The 21631-nt window shown below is 46.7% G+C and overlaps 1 protein-coding gene across 11 annotated transcripts in view; it reads right to left on the bottom strand.

The window, feature by feature from the left end:
* Positions 1-17750: 17750 nt before the first annotated feature.
* LOC134536661 (lysosomal acid glucosylceramidase-like) overlaps positions 17751-21631 on the bottom strand; it is a 41672-nt gene continuing 37791 nt past the window's right edge. For all 11 annotated transcript variants that reach the window (XM_063376484.1, XM_063376482.1, XM_063376478.1 and 8 more), the window contains one exon: positions 17751-18240. In XM_063376484.1, coding sequence (XP_063232554.1) covers positions 18114-18240 — 127 coding nt within the window. In that variant the 3' untranslated portion in view covers positions 17751-18113. The remainder of the gene's footprint in view (positions 18241-21631) is intronic.

Here is a 21631-nt window from a genome sequence, read left to right as displayed (position 1 = left end):
TGGCCAGGTCCCGGTCGGTGTTCGGGGGGTCGTAGTGTCGCAGTCCTCGGATGTTCCGTTCCGTGTCTATGGCTTGTCGGACGTAATTCTCGACTTCCTCTGCGCGGTAACACCGCATGAACGGTTGCAGTTCATTGTGTAGGAGGGTGGTAATGGTTGCGAGTGCGGTGGCTGGCGCGGCGCCGGGTGCTACTCGATTGAACAGTTGCATTTTCTTGGCCAGAAACTGCTCGACGAGTTCGCCGTCGCGTTGGCGTTCGCCATAGAACTGTGTCGTGCATTGGACCAGTGCGTGTTCCGTGTCAAATCGGCGGTTGAATGACGTGGCAAACTCCTCCCAGGGCATGCCGAAGCGTCCCCAGATGTTCCACCATTGGCGGGCGGTCCCCTTCAGCTGTTCGCTCGCTCGCCCCGACCATTCATCGGTCGGTATTCCGGACCGTGCCAGTCTAACCTCGCAGTGTGTTAGGAAGTCTCTGGGTACTTCGTGCCCTATTCCGCTGAACTCGGGTAGTGCTAACTTCCCTGTGTAGCACGGGTTGCGTGTATGCATCCCCGTGTTTGGTCCGGTGATTGCGCTTGGTGGTGGGATGTATTTAGGTGCCAGATTGGTCCGGGCACTCGTGAGGCCCATAGTCGGTAGTATGCCTCCCAGTGTGACGTTAGCTTGTGCCTCCGTCTTAAGCGGTGCCCATGACCACGGTAATTGGGTGTGCGGCTCGCCGAGTAACGTCTCGCTCCAGGGCTTGCCCCAGGTCTGTTCGGTGACGTTGTCCCGGGTGTTCGCGCATTGGCATGTCCTGTACCACGGCAGTGATCCCGTCAATAGGTCTATTTCCCTTGGTAATAGGCAACGCGTGCACACGAGGTCTGTAGGTGGTGCCTGCATGTTGAGCTGTATGTTGTACGTTCAAGTTCGCCGTCTGTGACGGGCTGTTCGTAGTCTGGGCGCGTGTTGTAGCGCGCGGGTTTGAGATCGGCGGCGGGCAGGTGCCCGGACAGCCGCACAAAGAGGAGGCGAAAACGGTCCGCGCGGAGTGGGGGTATCGGGATGGTTGCCCGAAGCGGAGAGCGTGAAGCGGGGTGACGAGGTGGGGGTAGGTGCCCGGACAGCCGCACAAAGAGGAGGCGAAAACGGTCCGCGCGGAGTGGGGGTGGTGACGTCGCTCCGTTGCTCGCCTCGCCGTGATGACGTGCGGGGGTGGGGGTGGTTGGAGTGTCCTTTGTCCGCTCGCCTCGTCGCGCCGGTCTGTCTGGCCTTCGACCCTTCCTGTGTCCAAAATGGCCGTTTCGTGTCTCCGCTGTCGCCTGTTGGTGAATTTATTTCGAAAATGTCCAGAAGTGAAAAAAAATTTTTCACGTTATTTTCTGCCCCACGCAGCGGGCGCCAAACGCCGTCGTCCGGGGTCTCGGGCTCGAGTCCCGGTGTGGCTCCTAGTGGGAAAAGGCGGTTCTTGATCTGTGTTGTCCGGGTGGGCGCCAGACTAGCTCGTTTCTAGTCGTGAATTTGGGGTCGTGGATGTATGTGCCCCTGCGTGGCCCACTAGGGCCGGCGGCGGTGTTGCGTGAGATGATTTTAAATAAGAGATGTGGAGTTGAGGTGGTGGTGTCGTACCTTTTATTCAGAGGAGCGAGTCGTACACAATACAACACTCTACAGAGGTCCCCGGGGGGTTTTTACTTGTTATTCCGTGGCGCCTTATTGTTTGTGTTCCGCGTTACGTGGCCTCGGATGCTGTTATGTCTCAGACGTCTCACTGGGTACGTAGGTAACGTAATTTCGTAACACAAAGGCGGGACACAAAATACACTGAATTAAGGGGGCGCGTACAGGTTACGTGGCACTCGTTACTCGGGTAACGTAAGTTAGCAATACAAAATACGGGATACAAAAATACACTGAATTAAGGGGGTGCGCACAAGTTACGTGGCACTCGTTATTCGGGTAACGTACGTTAGCAATACAAAACACGGGATACAAAAATACACTGGATTAAGGGGGCGCGCACAAGTTACGTGGCACTCGTTACTCGGGTAACGTAAGTTAGCAGTACAAAATACGGGATACAAAAATACACTGGATTAAGGGGGCGCGCACAAGTTACGTGGCACTCGTTACTCGGGTAACGTAAGTTAGCAGTACAAAATACGGGATACAAAAATACACTGAATTAAGGGGCGGGCGATTGGAGACGACCAATCCCGTATGCAAATGTCTCGGCGCGGGTGTTGTGCCCACTGTGGTGAAACACGCACCGCAATTAAGTTTGTCCAAGTTCCCTTGCGGGTTTGTGGTCAGCGCCGTGCGCGTGACCTTAAACAAAGTTATGTACATTGCGGGAGACGGCCCGTGCCGTATGCTGAAGAGCAGCCCCACTGTCCAAGTGTGGTGCGGGGTGTCCTCAAGTTGATGCGGCCGGATTAGGTCCTGGACCGTAAAAAGGGACCGGGTACTCACGGAGAGGTTAAGTAATAAAAGGGGTTTGGTTAATTAGTGACTATATTTACCGGACGTTACTTTCAATGTAGGCAAAGGATGTTGCCTCTCCGTGGGACGTAGGTCCGCCCCGGTCCATGAGCTGCGCTGAACTGCCGAACTGGCATGGCGTCTGAGGGAGGCTCGGCCTCTCTCGCGCCAGGCGTGACCTCATTACGCTAGACTCCAAACGGGTGTGTCTGGAAGAGATTTTATTGTCGCTAAAATCCTAATTTAATGTTTTAGGAGGAATGGGTACGGTTCTTCTCTTGTCTACTCAGGTTTCCGCGGCTTTGTCTTTGATTGCTGTTCGGGTCGCCTGACTCGGGTGGGCCATGGCCAGGGGTGTGTTCCGTTAGCGGGAGCGTATACTGGCGGGTGCAGGTCGGGCTCTGGGGTGGTCGTCGGCCAGACGACGTCAAGGTTCTGTGTTATTTTTCTTTTAATTTCTTTCTGGCCTGTGCAGAATACAGTCAGACAGACATCCTATCACGCGCGGGTCTTAAGGAGTATATTCTTTACCGTGGGAGTGATAGTCATCACGGGCGGGACGTCCCGTAATTTTCTTAACTGGATCAGTGCGCGGAACCGGGTTTCGACCCACCTCGAATTAGTCACAGGCGGAAACGTGGCAGCCCCATGTAAAGTGTTCGGGGTCTTGTACATAAAGGACCATCAAACTTTATTAGAATTGTTTTCATTTAATCTCTGGAGACTAAGTTCCTCGGCCACGTGGCCTGAACCCCCTCTCTACCGAACCCTGAGCAGCCGGCAGTACAGCAGCATTGTCAGGAACTAGTCGACCAGACCACGACAGTTCCTTTGTATCGTTACGTTACTTGTTACTTCTGATACCACATAAAATGCTATGTTATTTTGCAGGAACGAATCGAGTCGTATTGCGTACGCGTACAGTATGACGTCGCGTAAATAATAACAAATAGAATATAAACAATTAACAATTATTGATAATTAACAGTTTTTGTTAACCAAGAAAAAATTAAATCTCATTAGAGTGGCTTTTTATAATATCTCTTTTAAGATAAGAACAAAAAACGTGAAAATACGCGATAATAAAAAACATACATATTTCTAATTTGTAAAAAATCCTTTCTTACGTTGTTTCTGTTCCAATCTCAAAATTTGTCTACACACAATACCTTTAATAAACAGTAAAAAACTTGGACGACGAATTTCCAAATTATACTTTACCTAATAAACAAACATCATTCTTTGTAACATTAATTCATCGAATATGCGCGCGCATGCGTATAACATACGAAAAATGCGAGAAACGAGATGCAGCCGTGTGTAACGTTTCGTTACTCGTTACTGGATATCGCACCCGTTACTCAGTACCGAATACATACGGTTTGCTACATCTCTACTAAAAATACAGACTTAAGTGCCCTATCTACTCTCTTTCATCTATGCTTTCATCGTGCTCTCTTTTACTAAAGGATCTATGGTGCCGAGTGGTCGCGCTTGATTTCGCGATTTTTCGTGTTAATAGGTCGTGTTCGGGCTTAAAACACGTGTGCCGAGAATCCTTGAAGACTTCAACACTTCCATAAATGAATGTGAGTCTTTTCCGGCTATAATTGTCTCATAAAACTCTTTTCACTTTGTACTTTTCTCGCGCCCAAAAAACATCAACAAACAATCGCCATGTAGCAAAACTGTGTAGAGAGGGCAATTGCGATAACCCTGGCGAGGCAGTTTTCAGCCATGTTTGTTTCAGTGTTTATTTAAATTATTATTTCTATTTCCTGTGACTTGTGCTCGCGAACTTTTTCAACTTATATATTTATCTTTATCGTTTTTTAACTCTCGTTTCACATATTTAATTTTGTTTCACAGTATTCAGACAATAATTAATTATTCGTTAAATATGTTTTATTTCTGCTTGATTTAACTTTATTTAGTTCGCATAATGTTTCTTTTAGTATACCAGTCATAGAAATTGTATTCCATTATGGAAAAATGCGGTAATGACTGGGAGGACTTTCCGTCATTACCAACTCTGACCTCCACGCCACCAAAACCGACATATGGAAAACCAAAAACTAACAGCGACCACCTCCCAGGAAACAAAATGACCCCGACAGCGACAGTGCCGAGACCCCTAGTGCCGAGAGAGACAATCCCCATTGATCTTTTGCACCGCGTGTGCAACCCAAACACCAGACTGCGTGTGTGAAGGTGTCCGAACTTCGACGACTGGATGGCCTCATCCCCATTTCGTCGCTACCAGAGACCTTACCGACCACCGCGCTCACCACCACCACTAGTGTATGCACCCCCCCCCATCATGTCAGTTACTATTCCTTTACTTCTGGATCTTCAGCGGCCCTGCACACCCCCCACCAGCCACACAATACCACAACACCACCCCAGCAACTCCACCAGCTGCCCCAATGGCACCACCGACTGCTCCTGTGGGGCAACCCATGAGCTCTGCGCTGCCCCAAAACCGCCCCGGCTGCCATGGACCTCTCTGATGTCTTCCAGCCACCATCGAAGAGGATGACCATCAAGCACTGCCGGACCACCTCGACAGCTTCGGACACCTCTGTCACGACCAGCAACCACTTCACCCCTGCACTGACACTTGACGACACTGACGACGACGACTCCACCGCTCCACCACAGACATTCAGCAAACCGAAACCGAAACCCAAGACTAAATGGACCACAGTACCAATGGACCACCAGCAACCATCCACCTCCCGTGCTTCCCCTCTCCCTCCTCCCTCCGAAACAACCACTCCCAAGATGCCCTCCCATTTCCTGCCTTGTCTCCTTCACAAACCAGCTCTTCCTAACTGCCGCAAAACTACAGAAGAAACTCACCGGCAAGCTCACCATCTCCTCCATCAGAGAAAAGACATTGTTTTACACCACTAACGCAAGGGATAACGACTACCTCTACAAGAAGCTCGCCGCAGGGGGCTTCCAACCTTTTACCCGCCTCCGCCACGATGAACGACAAGACTAGGTGGTCATCAAAAGACTACCCTTATCAAAGACACCCGACGAACTGATGACGCAACAACAACTGGATGGCTACCCTGCATCATCTGTCCTCCCCCTGCGGATGCCCCCCGACGCAGACACCAGGCCGTTCCTGGTGACCACGAACCGCCTGGGAGAGGCCTCCCAACTCCTCTGCATCAAAAACCTTGGCAGCTGGGTCGTCAAGGTCGAGATGTACCACGGGTCCGGAAGGGTCCCGCAGTGCTACTGCTGCCAGATGCCCGGCCACCACTCCATCAAGTGCGACCATGCCCTCCGCTGCTTCATATGCGCGGGGGGACATTGGTCGTGTGACTGCAAGGCCACCCCCGACCAGAGGAATTGCTGCCTCTGCACAAGCTTCACCCACATCGCCACCTCTCCTGAATGCCCCACCCTCATCAAATACCAACGACGCCACCCCCCACGCCAACCCGCCACCGCACCCACCAACACCTCCATCTCCTCGCCACCTGACGTCACCTCCCAGCACACCTTCCCTGCCATGAAGGGCAACACGTGGGCCAAACCTCCCTCCATTTAACACCCAACCCCCGCACCCAACCAGCCCAGCCAACCCACCCCGCCATCCAACCCCACAAACCCGTCACCCGCTGGAGAACCTGAAACCGACTCCCTTACCGACACCATCCGCGACATCATCACTGCCATCTGCACCTACCTCCCTCTCATCCAACGCACCATGGCAGCGCTCTCCCGTGCCCGCACTCCAGCCGAGAAGATAGAGGTCCTCATCCAATCTGTCCTGTCCCTCTTTGAATGAACCCACACTCTCCCTTGAAGATCCTCATCTGGAACTCCTTCTCCCTCCTTCCCAAGCTCCCCGACCTCCTCCACCTGATCCAAACTCACTCCCCTGATGCCGTGTTCCTCTCAGAAACCTGGCTTACCCCCAACGGCCAACTCCACATCCCAGGATTTGCCGCCCACCACGCCGACCACGATGGCAGGGGTGGTGGAGTGGCACTCCTGCTCTGCTCCTGCATCTCCCACCACCGCCGCAATGTCCAACTCCCCCGCGACTGAGGCTATTGCTGTGAGGCTGCACGGTGGGCCCTACTCCTTCACTCTCGTCTCCCTATACCTCCCCCCACAACATCCCTTTCCCACCGCCGATGTTGTTGACCTCGGCTGGCTCGACGCTCACGTTGTGCTGGCTGGGGACTTCAACGCCACCCACCCCTTCTGGGGGTGCGTCACTGCCAACCGGCGGGGTAGCTTCCTCCGCCAACTCCTCAGAATCTCCCACCTCTCTCAATGCCCCCCACCCCTACTCTCTTCCCAGCTCAAAGAAACCGCCATCCCAGCATCATCGACTTCGCCCTCTCCTCACAACTCCCTGTCATCACTGACCTCCGAACCATCACCACAGGAACCTCCGACCACATTTCCGTCATGGGCCACCTTCACTACCTCCCTCACACAAACCCCCACCTTCCCCGCTTCGACTTCCCAAAAGCTGACTGGCACGTCTTCCAGGATGTCCTCTCCGACTCCCTGGACCTATCCACCCACCTCCACTCCCCAGCCGACATCAATGCTCACACCACCATCCTCACTCAAGCCTTCACCTCCGCCACCCAAGCCCACATCCCCCTGACTGCCCCCGCACTGCCATCACCCCCTTCCCCCAACCCCTACGCGATGCCCTTTCCCTGCGGAACCGCTTCCGAGCCCGCTGGCAGGCCGACTGTCCCCGCTGCTCAGGAGAGTTTACCTTGTGCTGCGGGGCTGGTGCCGCCGGCTGGTGAGGGAGTGGAAAGCCCAGCAGGAGACTCGGCGCCTCGCCTCCCTCTCTGCCAACACCGGATCTCTCTGTTCCTACCTCCGCTGCCTCAAGTCTGCCCCCACCACAATTCCCCCCATCACCACTCCCAACGGAGTCGCGGAGACGGCAGCGGAGAGATCCGAGGCCGTGGCCACGTTCCTCCTCTCCATCTTCGCCCCCACCGCTAACACCACCCTATCCTCAGACTCCTCAGATGAAGAGGCCTCCCGCCCCTCCCTACATACCACACTACCCCTTCTTCCACCCACCCACCCACCCCATTCTCACTTGTCACACCCAAAGAAATCCGAACCATCATCTCCCGCCTCCGCATCTCGGCCGCTCCTGGCTCCGACTCCATCCCTGTGCCCCTACTCCTACACCTCCCCCGCAAAGCCATCGTTCTTCTCACCAAGATCCTCAATGCCATGCTCCTCCACTGCCACTTCCCCTCCCCCCTGGAAGATGGCCATAGTCTTCCCCATCCCCAAGCCCGAAAAACCATCCACCCTCCCCTCATCCTATCGTCCCATCTCACTCCTGCCCATCCTGTCCAAGATCGCTGAGCGCACCATCCTCCAGCGCCTCCTGCCATCAGTCATTACCCACAACCTGCTCCCCAATCACCAGTTTGGATTCCGCCCACATCACTGCACTTCCCACGCCATCGCCCGTGTGGTGCTCCTGGTGTTCCAAGGATTCTCCAGACGGCAAAACACGGGAATGGTGCTCCTCGATCTAGCCAGAGCCTTCGACTCCGTCCCGCATGCCCAGCTCATTCACCTCCTCTGCCACCGACATCCCTCCCCACCAGATCCGCCTCCTCTTCTCCTTCCTGGAGGACCGGTCCTTCCGGGTCAGAGTAGAGGGGACACTCTCCCAGCCCCGTCTCATCCTCGCTGGCATCCCACAGGGTGCCATCCTCAGTCTCCTCCTGTTCGCACTCCACATCGCCGATCTCATAGCACCTCCAGGCACCTACTTCGTCCAGTAAATGGACGACACCTGCATCCTCGCCTCCTCCGTGTCCGAGCAGATACTCGCGAGCCGCCTCAGTCACGGACTCAACTCCCTCCAAACACAATTCCTTGCACACGGCATCGCGATCAACCCAACCAAACACTTCTCCATCCTCTTCTCGCGGCACCACCCCACCCAAGACCACCCGTTCAGAATCAGCAACCACATCATCCCATGGTCCCCTACCGCACGCTACCTCGGCGTAACTCTCGACACCAAATTCACCCTCTTTCCACACCTTGAATCCATTAAAACCAAAACCCGCGCTGTCATGGGGCAACTGGCCCCCATCCTTTGCCCAGCATCCGGCACCTCCCTACCCAACTGTATCACAGTATACCGGTCCCATGTCATGCCCCATCTCACCTTAGCCTGCCCTACCTGGGCACACTCCTCACTCTACAACCTCCGTCCCATCATCCGCATCTTCTTCCTAGGAACACGCCTCATCCTCGGCCTCCCACACGCCACCTTCAGACAACACCTCCTCGATCTTACAGGACTCCCCACCATCCAAGACACTATATCCCAGAAGTTACTCAAGAAATGCTCCACCAGCCTAAACCCCCTCATCAGACTCCTTGCAGAACCCCGCCCCCGGAAGCTCCACACCCCAGACGCCCCCTCTTCTCCACAGCCCACCTCCTCCTGGGTGACGCCATCGACGTAGATGCGGCCGCCGATGCCGGGGGAGCTGACGGATGACACCGGCATCCAGCACATCTACATGTAGCACTGCGGACCTAATATCACCACCCGCCCACCAACCGGACCCGTACCGCCGACTACCTCAAACCCGGCCGCCGAACACCAGGCGGGGCCTAGCCAAGGGCCCCCCGTCACCGCTCCAAGGACTCAATTGTTGGAAGGGGCCCTGTGCCATGTTATGTAATATACTGTAAATATCTTTTTCTTGTTTAATGTAATCAAATTTTCTCCTCCATGTGTATATATTTTTGTACCTCTCATTGTAAATAGTATGAGTGAATTTTTTGGCGGGGCGGACCCCCTGGGGGGTTCCCCCATTTAAAAAAAAAAAAAAAACTCTCTGGACGTTGCTTTGAACGTCCAGAGAGTAGTTAGGGAACTTGTAAGTACAGCAGCTTAGGGGATCGCATAGGATCCAATCTTCTCTTTACACACCTGCCGATTCCCGTTAAACCTACATCGAGTTCCGACTTCCACCACCGCGTGGCAGCACTGTCCCTGCACTGTGCTGCTGCCTGGCAACAATTTTCTGCACTCCTTCGTCTTCTCGCCGCTTGCTGCTCGCCGCGATTCCTGCGCCCTGCCATCTATGCTGCCGCACGCGCCTTTGCTTGTTTGCTGAGTTCATCGCGCGCCACCAGTGCTGCTCTCTCTGCGATCGCGCTGGAACTGCTTTCGTGTCGCTTCTTCTGCCGCTCGTGATTTCGCTCGTTTGTGCGTTTTTGCTGTCTTTTTTGCGCCTTTGTCGTCATGTTTGCTGTTTTTTATGTCTACTGTTTGCTGTTATTTACTGTTGCTGTTTTTGCTTTCTGTTCATTGATGTTGTTTACTTTGAGCAGTCCTTGTTTTGTTTTCTTGCTGATTTTTGCTGTTTTAGAAGTCGTGTTTCTGTTTGCTGTGTTTTTCGTTTTTAGTGTTTTTGTTGCTTTTTTGCTGTTCTCTGCTATTGGTTTTCGTTGTGTGCTGTTCTCCGTCGCTGTTTGCTGACTCGTTATCGCTGTTCGACACCACAGACGACATCCTGCTGCTCCATCGCCTGCGTCGATCCCTGACTCGGAGGCGTCCTGTCTGCTGTCCACTAGCAACCGCTTTGCGGTGCTCTCCGTTGACGATTCCCTCCCTCAGCCTAGTTCGCAGGGCTCCCAGACCGCGCGCCGAGGCCGAGGGCTGTCATGCTCCCGGGAGGTGTCTTCTGTCCCTGTTTCTGCCTCTGATGCGGGGCATGGCCGCTGCCCCACTCGAGCTCTTCTGGTGCCGCCGCCACGTCACGCGCTGAGTCAGGCTTCTGGCAGCTCTCCAGACAGTGGTCTTGCTGGTTCCTGTTCCTCTTTGGATGAGTCTCAAGGCGTGCTTTCTTCTGCTGTGACGGATGGGGACGCGGGGTTCTTCCTGGCGGCGTCTTCGCCCCTGTCACCTTGACCACCAACACGACCACCACGACAGTGTGTTCGTCGCGGATGTCCGCCGCTGCGGTGTCTTCCAGTGTGGCCCCGCCTTCTGCGAGTGGCGCCGCCTCGTCTGTTTCGGACTTGCCTGTTTATCAGCTCTTGCCTGTGTCGGCCCCGATTTCTGCTGCTTCTCCGGACCTGGCCGAATCTCATGGTATTCCTGGACCCGATCTTTCTCTTCCTCTGGTTATGGTGCCCTCTGCCGTTCCGACTTTTCTTCCGCCACTGCCGTCGCCGCAGCCTGCTGTGATCCCGCCTGCGCTGTCTGATGCTGCCCCGCAGCCGCAGCCGTCTCCGCTGTCTGCGCCGGTTGCTGTCATGGTGCCGGCTTACCTGTACACGAACGCTCTGCTTGCGCCGCCTGCTGGACCAATGGACGTCGTCGTAGCGTTAATAATATTAGTAGGATCATGTAGTTGCTTAGTTATATAATTAGAGCAACCATAATAATCCTCTGAACGTGAATTACTTAATCTATTTATAATCTTACTTACATCTTTTATAGTTATTTCAGTCCATTTAAAGGTGTTTACACCAAGATTTAATTTTTTTATAATTTAAAAGTTGTAAAACAAGATCTAAATTAATATCATGGTCATTAGGCCTAACACTTTCACACACATTTGTAAAATATAAATTTAAATCTGAAACAGATATAGTTGTATCATTATCCCTATTATTAATGTTTATATCTGTATTAATAACTCTCCAGGCTGACTTACATTTATTTCTAGAATTATTTATATAGTCATCATTAGCTTTCTGTTTAGCTAGCCTAATTTGGGCCTTGTATTGAGATTTTAACTTATCATATGTTATTTTCAATTCATGTTTAGTTTTAGATAATTCATAACATAAAATCACAAAGGTTCTCAATCGATGTAATTCAGGTGTAAACCACTTTATTTTTATCTTTTTTGATTAATACAATCTTTTTGTATACTAGGACAATTTTTATCAAATAAAAAAGTAAGTGTATCTAAAAACTATTCATTACCTAGATTTACATTTTTTGCATTATTAAAAATCTCTAGCCAATTTAAATTGGACATTTCCTTATTGAGCATGCAAATGTTTAGTTTATTAATATTTCTGTAATTATAATATTACATTGTTTTTAAACAAACTTGTAGATTCAGCATTAGGCATAGTTTCTTCTTCTATTACATTAAGTTCTATGCTTAGACCAGAATGATCAGATATATGTGGATGAACCACTACACATTCTATTTCTAATAAATGATAATTCAATATTACATTATCCAGACAGGACTTAAACCAGGTAGGCTCTTGGTTTAAACAATATAAGTTTACAGAACGCAACATATTAAGAAATTCTTGGGTTTTGAAATCATTATTTCGAATAATCAATATTTATATCACCAGTTATAACAATATTATAGTTTTTATATTTATTTAAATTACCAAGAAATATTATCACACTATTTAACATATTTGTAAAGTCCTCAATATTAGTATCAGGAGTCCTATAGACAGTAGCAATAATTAATCTTTCGTTCAGCAAGGCAATACAAGTTACCTCAAATTGTTTTTCAATACAAAACTTACTTACATTAATCAACTTGATGGTCTTAAAGCAATTTTCTTTAACCAGAATGGATACTCCTCCATGAGTATTATTTATTATACATAATGATGAACATATCATATAGCTTACAGGAAGATATAAATTTATTTCATAATCATTAAGCCAATGTTCATTGATGCATAATATATCAAACTTTGTAGTTTAAAGATATGCTTCAAGTTCATACAGCTTATTCTTCAAAGATTGTACATTTATATGGAGTATAGAAATTTTCTTTACGTTACCTCGGACTCTTCTAGGGAGTGTCTGTTTAAAGTCATCTTGTCTTGTTGTTTTGGCTTCTTACTGTAGAACTTTGACACAAAAACTTTAGATGGCCAGTATGATGGTGTATAAATTTCCTCAAAGAGGTGAGATAATACACCAATCTTGAAGGATGAGTAATGCTCAGGATACTTAGAATTAAGTTTTTCCACTGTAAAATTGTCTACTTTACGGGAATTCAAAAAATTTTCAATATATTCTTTTTTTGTTTGTGGTGAAAGTCTAGATATAAAAAGAAACACCGTTTTCTCACTTGTTGACAAACCCAAGCCACTTTCGCTACAGTTACCGGTGATAAAAGAATTTTTAAAATTTCCTTTTTGATACATATCTTCTGTTTTCTGTTTTGTTGATCTTTTCTCCTGATGTTGTGTTTTCTTAGATTTGTATATTTTAAATTCATCTTCTGAGGAATTAGATATACCCTCAAAAGTGTTTCAAGCTCACAAGGTTCAATATTAAGAGTGGGATAAATAGCTACTAGAAATTCCAGCTGCTTGAAGCGTAACATGTGCGCCTGATATTGTACGTTAGACTGATATTGCTCTGAGTCCCTAGCGATAGGCGATACTTCTCAGTCCCACGATAAGGACCGAAAGGGGTGGGGTGGCACTGCGAGGCAGTCGGATTTAGTTTTCCTTGCTGTCACTGTGTTACCTTGGGCTATATGAATGGATGTTCATTTATGAATGGCGAAAACAAACGCATGTTTTTTAAAAGGTAATGCTCGTGGTAAATTGCATTTGTCTGTGCGAAGAAAACGGAATAGAGGTAAAAATCTAGCAAATTAGAGAGAGAAAAATAAGTAAGTACACAAATTATTTATAGTTTTCATGGGTCGTTTTCAGTGTATAGCTTCAGGCAGTGTTATTAAAAACAAACATTTTTTTTTACCTTGATTTAAGGTTAAAGGAAAGCACAAAGACTGAAGAAAGTATGCCAATTGCAGAAACTACATCTGAGAATGCTAAAAGCAAGAAGAAATTACATTATGAATAGTTTATGTTATGTATTTATTTTTTAATAAAGGAAAAACCTTTTTACTTCAGTAACTACTATTCATGAAATATACATGTGTTATATATGTGATACATTATATATAAAATACATTTTAGTGTTAAATGGGATACAAACAAGAGATACTTTTATATGCTATGTAATGAAACAACATGATAGCTTTGAAAACTTGTAATATTTTTATGTATATTATCAATTTGTATGTAACCGCTAGGTAAACTATTGTAACATGTACCTATTTTGTTTACAAATCAGCTTTACAGTTTTGTGTAATTATTCGTATTTTGTGCTGTGCTTATAGTGTTGGAACTGCAAAATCTGTAAAACTTATCCCCCAATAAATGCCTTGCAAAGTAATATCCCACGGTATATTTAGTTCATTTAATTTTTATACAACTATTATTATTTGGTTGAAAATAAGATGTATGCCAAGTAACCTAAAAGCAACTAAAAATTATTAATTGTATATCCACAATCCAGTTAAATATTTGTAAATAAACTGTACTATAAAATATATATGTGCAAAGAATACTCTAAGAATAATGTAAATGAGGTGGACGCGAATGCAATGACAAGAGAAATGCAAAGTAACCCGACAAGACATGTGTTATCGAAAACCAGACCTTCCTCTACACCCCTTCCACACATTCGTAAACAAGGCGACAGATAACAGCAGGAACCCGATCACTCTAGTGGCGAGGATTATCTACAGCGCTCGGGTCTTGCTGAAGGGATGGAATAAAAGTGACCTATCTCCAAACAGTGAATTGACAAATTTTAGGCTTAAACATGAATGTGCAGTGACTTACGCGTGTGCAAGTAATTCACAATTGTATGAAGATAATTATTTCCAAAAATCATATAGTACTATAAAAGAATGTTACATGTAAATCGTTCAGTTTTTACTCTTTTGTTATTCTGATTACTTTATTTTCTGCAAGTTGTCAAATTGGCACTAATATAAACCTTTTTACTAATTACTTTTGCTTATTAATAACAACATTAACCACATTCTGACAACTGGGATCAGTCATTATACCTTTCCTCAATGATGTGTAAAAATCTCATTCATCTGCATTAACTGGTTTGACCTCTACTTGCAGTCGCATTGACCACTAAAACAGCTCAAAATGAAGCCCTTCATCACCCTCTTAAGCTTCGGTTCCGATGATACATTTGGCTTAACCAACACTTTTTTACTCACACTTGCTGATTTAGACACATTATTATCATTTACAACAGACGCATAAGTCTCCCTACCTTTAGTAAGTAAATCACCAAGTGCGTCAGCTTGACTACTAATAGCTGACTTTGTCTATTTTCTTCTTCGAGTTTAACTATTCTTTCAACAAAATCTTTTTGATTGTTCGTAACTTCTAGAATTTGATCAGTCAATATTTTTATTTGAACACATACATCACGCTTAGAGTCAATGTCCATACCTTGTATGTTGTCACGTTTAGTAATAAAAACTTCAGTACACTTCACACACATCCAAATGGCTTTATCTCCAAGTTCACCAAATAATTTATATTCATGTTTGTTAATATCAACGCACGAAATATGGTACCAATAGTTACATAATCCTTGACAAAGCAACGCTTTACAATTCTTCGGGACATTATTTAGACATGCTCCACATTTACTTTACTTGTTACTCGGCGGCTCCAACGTACAGCCCCCCGCATTCCTTCGACTTCGCGCCGGTCCCCTACTCACCCGAGCACCCCAGTCAAACCACCCACCTGTCCCCTCATCCTCATACCCGGCGTCCCCCAGGACCCTGCATCGCTGGTGGTCGACCCCGAGACCCACGGCCACAGCCCGTCTCGGCCAGGTGCGTCGCACGGCTGCAGGAGATCTTCGACAGCGACACTTAGGCGCGCAACGCCCAGGGTTTTTTTACCCCCACCTGAGACTCACCACTGCCTTGTCCCGCAACCAGGGATAAGACAAGACCTTCCTAAAATGACTAACATGCGATGTTAAAATTTACGGCCGGCTCATGATGTGTCGGGCGTCGCGTTGGGATAACTCATCGCAGGAAAAAAAAAACCTTTTCAGCTTGAATAAAGCAAGAAAGTAGGTTGTAAAACAACTAGTCTGAAAACCTCTTCAAAATAATAGAAAGTGAGAGAAAGTACACAAGAAAAATAACGATTTACACACATCAGTGATGTGACAGTGCTGTGGTCGGCCACTAACTTCACCGACCGTAATTATAAACTGATTTCTATTCACAATAAATTGACAGTATTTAATTCGTCGTAATGTTAACCACACTCATAGATATCCACCAGCAGCATGGCTAAGAATATTGTCACCAATTATCCGGTGGTCTTGGTAAGGTGATGGCTACAGTACTGATTGCAGCGGCATAGACATGTGCCGGGCGAGGGTAAAAAAAACCTTCAAGTTCCTGGAAGAATATTTTGAACTGAGCAGAAGTTAGCTCTATCCGGCCGTCCGTACAGAGAGCTTGGGGCAACAACAGCATAAGTCATTCCACGCGTACCATATACGGCAATTTCCAACCAAGTTTTAATATTTTTACAAGAGAATGAGCAGTCATAACATTAGAGCAGTTACATGGTGACCTTCATACATGTGTTTTCTATCAATAAAAATTTAATTTAGAGTGTAAACCATTGTACAGGTTATCCCAGGGCCTCTGAAAACCTCCAAAGTGTTGTTTTCATGGAGTATATCACAAACATGATTTTTTTCGGCCACTTTGGCCATTGGTAACGATATAACTGATACATAGGGACCTTCCTGAAGGTATAGACTTTCAATTAAAAAAATAAATTACTGAGCAAACTATCGTACAGGTTGCACCAGGGCCTGTGAAAGCCTCCGGAATGTTGTTTTCATGAAATAAATCACTAACATGATTTTTTTCCGGCCACTTAGGCCATTGGAAACGATAGAGCTGATACATAGGTACCTTCCTACAGGTATAAATTTTACTAAAAAAAAATGCTCCCATCATGTTTATATATACTCCATTTAAACAACACTTGGAGGCTTTCAGAGGCCCTGGTGCAAGCCGTACGACGATTCTCACTAAGAATTTAATTTTTATTGATAGTAAACACACGTATGCAGGTCACCATGTAACTGCTCTAACGTTATGATTGCTCATTCTCTTGTAAAAGTATTAAAACTTGGTTAGAAATTGACGTGTACGCGTGGAATGACTTATGCTATTGTTGTCCCAAGCTCTCTGTCCCGGACGGCCGGATAGAGCCACTGGATGGAGCTAACTTCTGATCAGTTAAACTAGCCCAGCACCCGGGCCAGTCTGCCCCTCTTAAGCTACGGCCACACAGAGCGCTATGCTCGCTATGTTCGCGATGTTCGCTACGCGATCACAATATAGCCAGCTGCACCTCAGGTGCCACTGGCCACACAAAACTGTGTTCGCTATGTTCGCTATGTGCGCTATGTTGGCGACGTCGCCAGGTGTTTGGTTCTTGGCTATTTTTCTAAAACGTCGCTGACTTCGCGTATGCGCAGATAAACAAAAAACATCTGTTTTCGCGCGGAATTGTGCTGTAGGTACCCACTTCAGTGTTTACATTATTAGTACTATATAATGTCAACGGAAAATTTTATTGAAGAAGTAAGAAAATATCCATGTTTATGGAACAAATCAATATAAGATTATTGAAAGCAATACATGCGTGATAATGCCTGGGATTTGATTTCCAAAGAGGTTAATAAACCAGGTTAGGAGTAATTGCAATTTATTAGTTATTCAGTTAATGATCAAATTAAATTTCTGCTCCAATGTTTTTCCTGTAATTTAAATTCTTCTTCTCAATTTTATTCTTGATTAGAATAAATACAACTCAGTTTGATAGCATATTATTGCTAAAGTATTCAATAAATTTGGCCTCGTCCACACGCAACTGCTTCATTAAATGATGAAATTCACCAAATTCATTTCTTTTGAGATTCACTTCATGAACCCATTTCTTTTTTCGTTTGCATACTGTGAGAGCCATCAGAATATCATCCTCGTTGGAATCACTCGAATCCCAAGGCATGAGCCTCGTCGACGTCGCAAACTACACTATTCTGTGTGGCCACCTCACGCAGCATACATATCGGACATAGCGAACATCGCGAACATAGCATAGCTTTCTGTGTGGCCGAAGCTTTATAGCCCAGCACTTGTGGCAGACTGCCTCCTCTAGCTCAGCATCCAGGGCAGATTGCATCCCTCTAGTCAAACATCTGGGGCAGACTGTGATAACTGATAAGTAATGCTTCTTGGACACCTATCAGTTAAATGAATTTAAAAATTACTTCTGAGAATAACATAAAAAAATATTTCAGGGAATCATGTAAGAATACACATAGTCTTCTATTTGCAGTGGTTAACATTTGAAGTAGGTACTATTTATAATTTTCTTTATTTACAACCAAATAAAATATTGCACAAAATATAACAAACTTTAGTTTCTCTAAAGATTTACAGTTATTTCAATTGTAAGTTTAATACGTAACGAAATACTGGTGTATATGAGATCAATCAGTTTCACTTTCAGTTCATACATATTTATAGAATAAAACATAACCTTCTATGTAGCACTCATAAACTAGCATGTATTGAAATTGATGATAATAATAATTTGTAAAATTTATTGAAGATGCAAATTTTCAGGGCTGTAACACAACAGACATAAATCGTAAAGTTGCAGCTTGCACGCAGCTTGGTAGACTTGATGGTGCAAACTGCATATGTACAGCCGTCGTGGGCTACAGTTCTGATCGCACGTCCACATGCTGCTTGTAGACGACTGTGTGCATGCTGTTGGCTGGTACTCGCAGGGAGAGGCTGCCTCGCTCAGCATCGCTGATCACTGCCTCAGTATCGCCGTCAGCCCTGCAACGGGCAGCACATTCCTTCCGGTCCGACACGTGATACGCTACACACTTCAGTAGACAGCTCTTGTACCTCATCCAAACAGCAACTGGTAGTACATAGATACTGTGGTTAAATGCAACATAGCACACATCCATTTGTAGATGTTAAGTAGGTGTGAATATGAGTTTATATTCCTTTCATAGTTTCAGGTGAAGCATGCTTCTAGACAACCAAATTTGTGGTTGCAATTGAACTTAATGACTCTTGTAGCAGCTTTTTTTAAAATACGTACAGGTACTAACAACAAAATAATTCATCCTTATTATGAAGTATGAATAATGAAGTCATCAGTGTTTGAAAAAAAATTCAAATGCAGTTTGACGCCGTCCCCGCTACCTGATCTCTGAATTAGTGAATTTAAACTGTGGAAATTTAGAATTTTAACTCGAGGGCGGGGTTCTTTGCCTCGTGGCTGCAGGTAGGGACGCATCGACAAAGGACTCTCCGGGCTGTTTAGGCCACCCAGGACGAGTAAGGGAAAATACTTGAATGTAACTTAATTTATTGACACGTCACATGGTACAACACGCCACATGGTACATGGCGCCGTTACGCAACTGGCCGTATCATCGTCTACCTTTTAATCTCCGCACACGCAGCCCTCGAGGGGCGGCACTGATTTATGCAAAATCCACGGGGTGGCTACCTCCCCGCTTAGCACGCCCTTGGCATAGGCAGATAACACAAGTGGCTGATGGCCGAAACTAATACTAGAATTATCACCGTAGGATCAAGTCTGACATGGAATTGGTCTGAAGGGCGAAGTGAATCTGTTGCCGAAGTACAGTTCAGGTTGGATTGGAAATAGTTACCAGAGTTCAGTCCTCGCTGCGGCGTAGCAGACACGAATGCTGGGCGCGGGCGCGGCGGTACCGGGGCACGGAGACATCACACGCGACCGCGACACATCCCAGAAAACTGAGTCGTTAATAAATGTCACTGAACGCGTTTAGCTACTAAGCAGCCCCGCGTGGGCAAAGTCCAGACTCTTCGCGGAGTTATAAAAGCGTGAAGCGCTGGCACATCGGCGTGATACCCTTAACAAAAGAACTTACGTAATACAAGAAAATTCTCATGCCTGAGCCACATTCAATTAGTTAAGAACCGCGCGAAACATCGCGCGGTAGGTTTAGGGCCGGCCGTGGAGCGGATGAAAACAGATTAAGAAGATTGAACTATTGAAAACTACATGCTGGTTTTGGCACGAAAGTGAAGGCTCCACGTGCGCGGGGCTGCCGGCCCAGATGAGTGCTTGACGGCGACTGACTCCGCTACCTGGCAACCCGGCCAGGGAGGGCTCGATTTCCCGCGGAAAGTTACGGAGCATGGGAAGATGGTGACGGCCAGCGTTGTAACACAAAAGCACCTGAATCAACATGAATTAATTATAGATTTTAAAGACATAAAAAGTTTTAGTTTTCCTCTGAATTACAATTACATGTGCACTATGTTTTGATGGAGCATTGCCACACCCGGCCGGGCGCGTCGCACAACACAGCCGGCCGTGACTAGCGCCACACCATTCAGTGCACTGCCCTAACTCACTCTCCCTGGCCCGTGTGGGCGTGTTCATTACACTCGTCCTAATCAGGTGTTGAGGACATATAACGGCCTGTGCGCTCAGAGGGAGCACCGACGGGCGGCGTCAAATTTCTAAAAGAAGTTAAGTTTTAAAACTTTTTTAAATTAATTTTTTTGTAGTACCTACTTCGTCAGAAAAAATTAGTATAATTTTATTAAGTACTTTCATGATTATCCAATGTAGGCCAATAAAGTAAAAAGTTTTACTGACCACATGCCTAACATATTGTAAAAAAAATTATGAAGAATGTAACAACTAAAAGTTCTCACCACTAAATACGCCAAGGATAACTATTTTATCATGTAGTCCCTATCCTTCACGTTTCTATAATTTTTATTGGATTGTATCATCTGCATCATCATCATCAAGATGTTAACAATTAGTTTACAAAAATCAGCACCAAAATTTATGCTACAAACAAATATGCACCTAAGTATATTTTGTTAGTAACAATGTTACACATTTTGAAATCACCATTAATAGCGTTGATACCAAGAGAAATACGAGATGAGAAAAATTTGGGCGATAGCAATATTATGATGTAGAAAGTTCTGGGTAGGTAAGTAATGACTTCATTCATGAAGGACAAATGCCAAAGATGAATGACCATGGCTAGTCTTTGTAGAGCCTTAGGCACTACGCAAGCACGTGATGGATATAAGGTATGGGCATTATTCCTCGCTTGGAGAAGCATTCAACTGCTTGCCTTGTAGAGCACAGCTGACTCGAGTGGCAGAAGTTACTACGCTCGTCACACTGGCACTGCGCCGAGCGAAATCTGGCCTCACCGAGTCATACAGGTTACACTTGGTGGCTTGGTGACATTCGTCTCCTATAACTGTGCACGTAGGACTGCTGTGCTAAACCCTGCTCTACCCTCTCTAACCTTGTGGCTCTGTCTTTGACAGTAACACCAGTCTTTAGTTTTTATCTCACACCGTGGTCCCAGGGGTGGTGTTGCGGAGGGAAGGCCCGGTGACTTACGAGGTTCAAGAGGACGAAGGGCTGATCACCAGACGACATATTGACCAGTTACTGCAGCACTCTCCGGTTAGTGGTGCATCCGGAGATAGCAATCTGTTGTGCCATGCAGTTAACTCCACTCAAGGAGGTTGTAGCGGGACTTGCCAAAAAGGTACCCTAGGGTTGGAGGAAAGGTTGGGGGAGTTCTCCCAACAAGCAGCCCAACTGGTCTCACAAGGGGAAGTGCAGAGCTGTTTTTGGGGTTCCCATTGAATGATACAGAGCATCCAGAAGTCGGAGGTCTCCGGCAGGCTGACGGCAGAGGAGTGGCAGGAGGCCGTTTCCAGGCCGTCATGCAAGGTGTCCCTACACCCGTGGGCAGGATCAGGGGTTCTGAAGGCCTTTAGCAGAGGAATTATGCGGGAGTCTCCAATTCTCCCTACAAGATGTTCCTGGCTCGGGTGAATGGACCCAGGGCTGGGGACGGCACCAGCTGCAGCGAAGCACATGTCATCACGTGTCAGAAACCTAAGAAATTAAGTGATTATGTTCTACTTATTCAGGAGGAATCAAAATGTCAACATAGTAAGGCTGGCTCATTCTTGGAGGGAAGGAGTGTAATGTATGAAATTGTGTTGCAAAATATCTAGGTTGGCAGCCATGTAATGGTCAGGAGGCTGGAGGTTATGTTGTTGGTTGTGCAGTAAATAAACGGTAATGTTTGGAGCAACGAGAATCGCAACCCATCGGGTGGTTAAGGATTATGTGCAGACACAACACTAACCCATTGCTCTGTCGTTGCGC

Source organism: Bacillus rossius, chromosome 11 (assembly GCF_032445375.1).
Source record: "Bacillus rossius redtenbacheri isolate Brsri chromosome 11, Brsri_v3, whole genome shotgun sequence".
NCBI classification, from domain to species: Eukaryota; Metazoa; Arthropoda; class Insecta; order Phasmatodea; family Bacillidae; genus Bacillus; species Bacillus rossius.
This window is presented reverse-complemented; position numbering and strand designations above follow the sequence as displayed.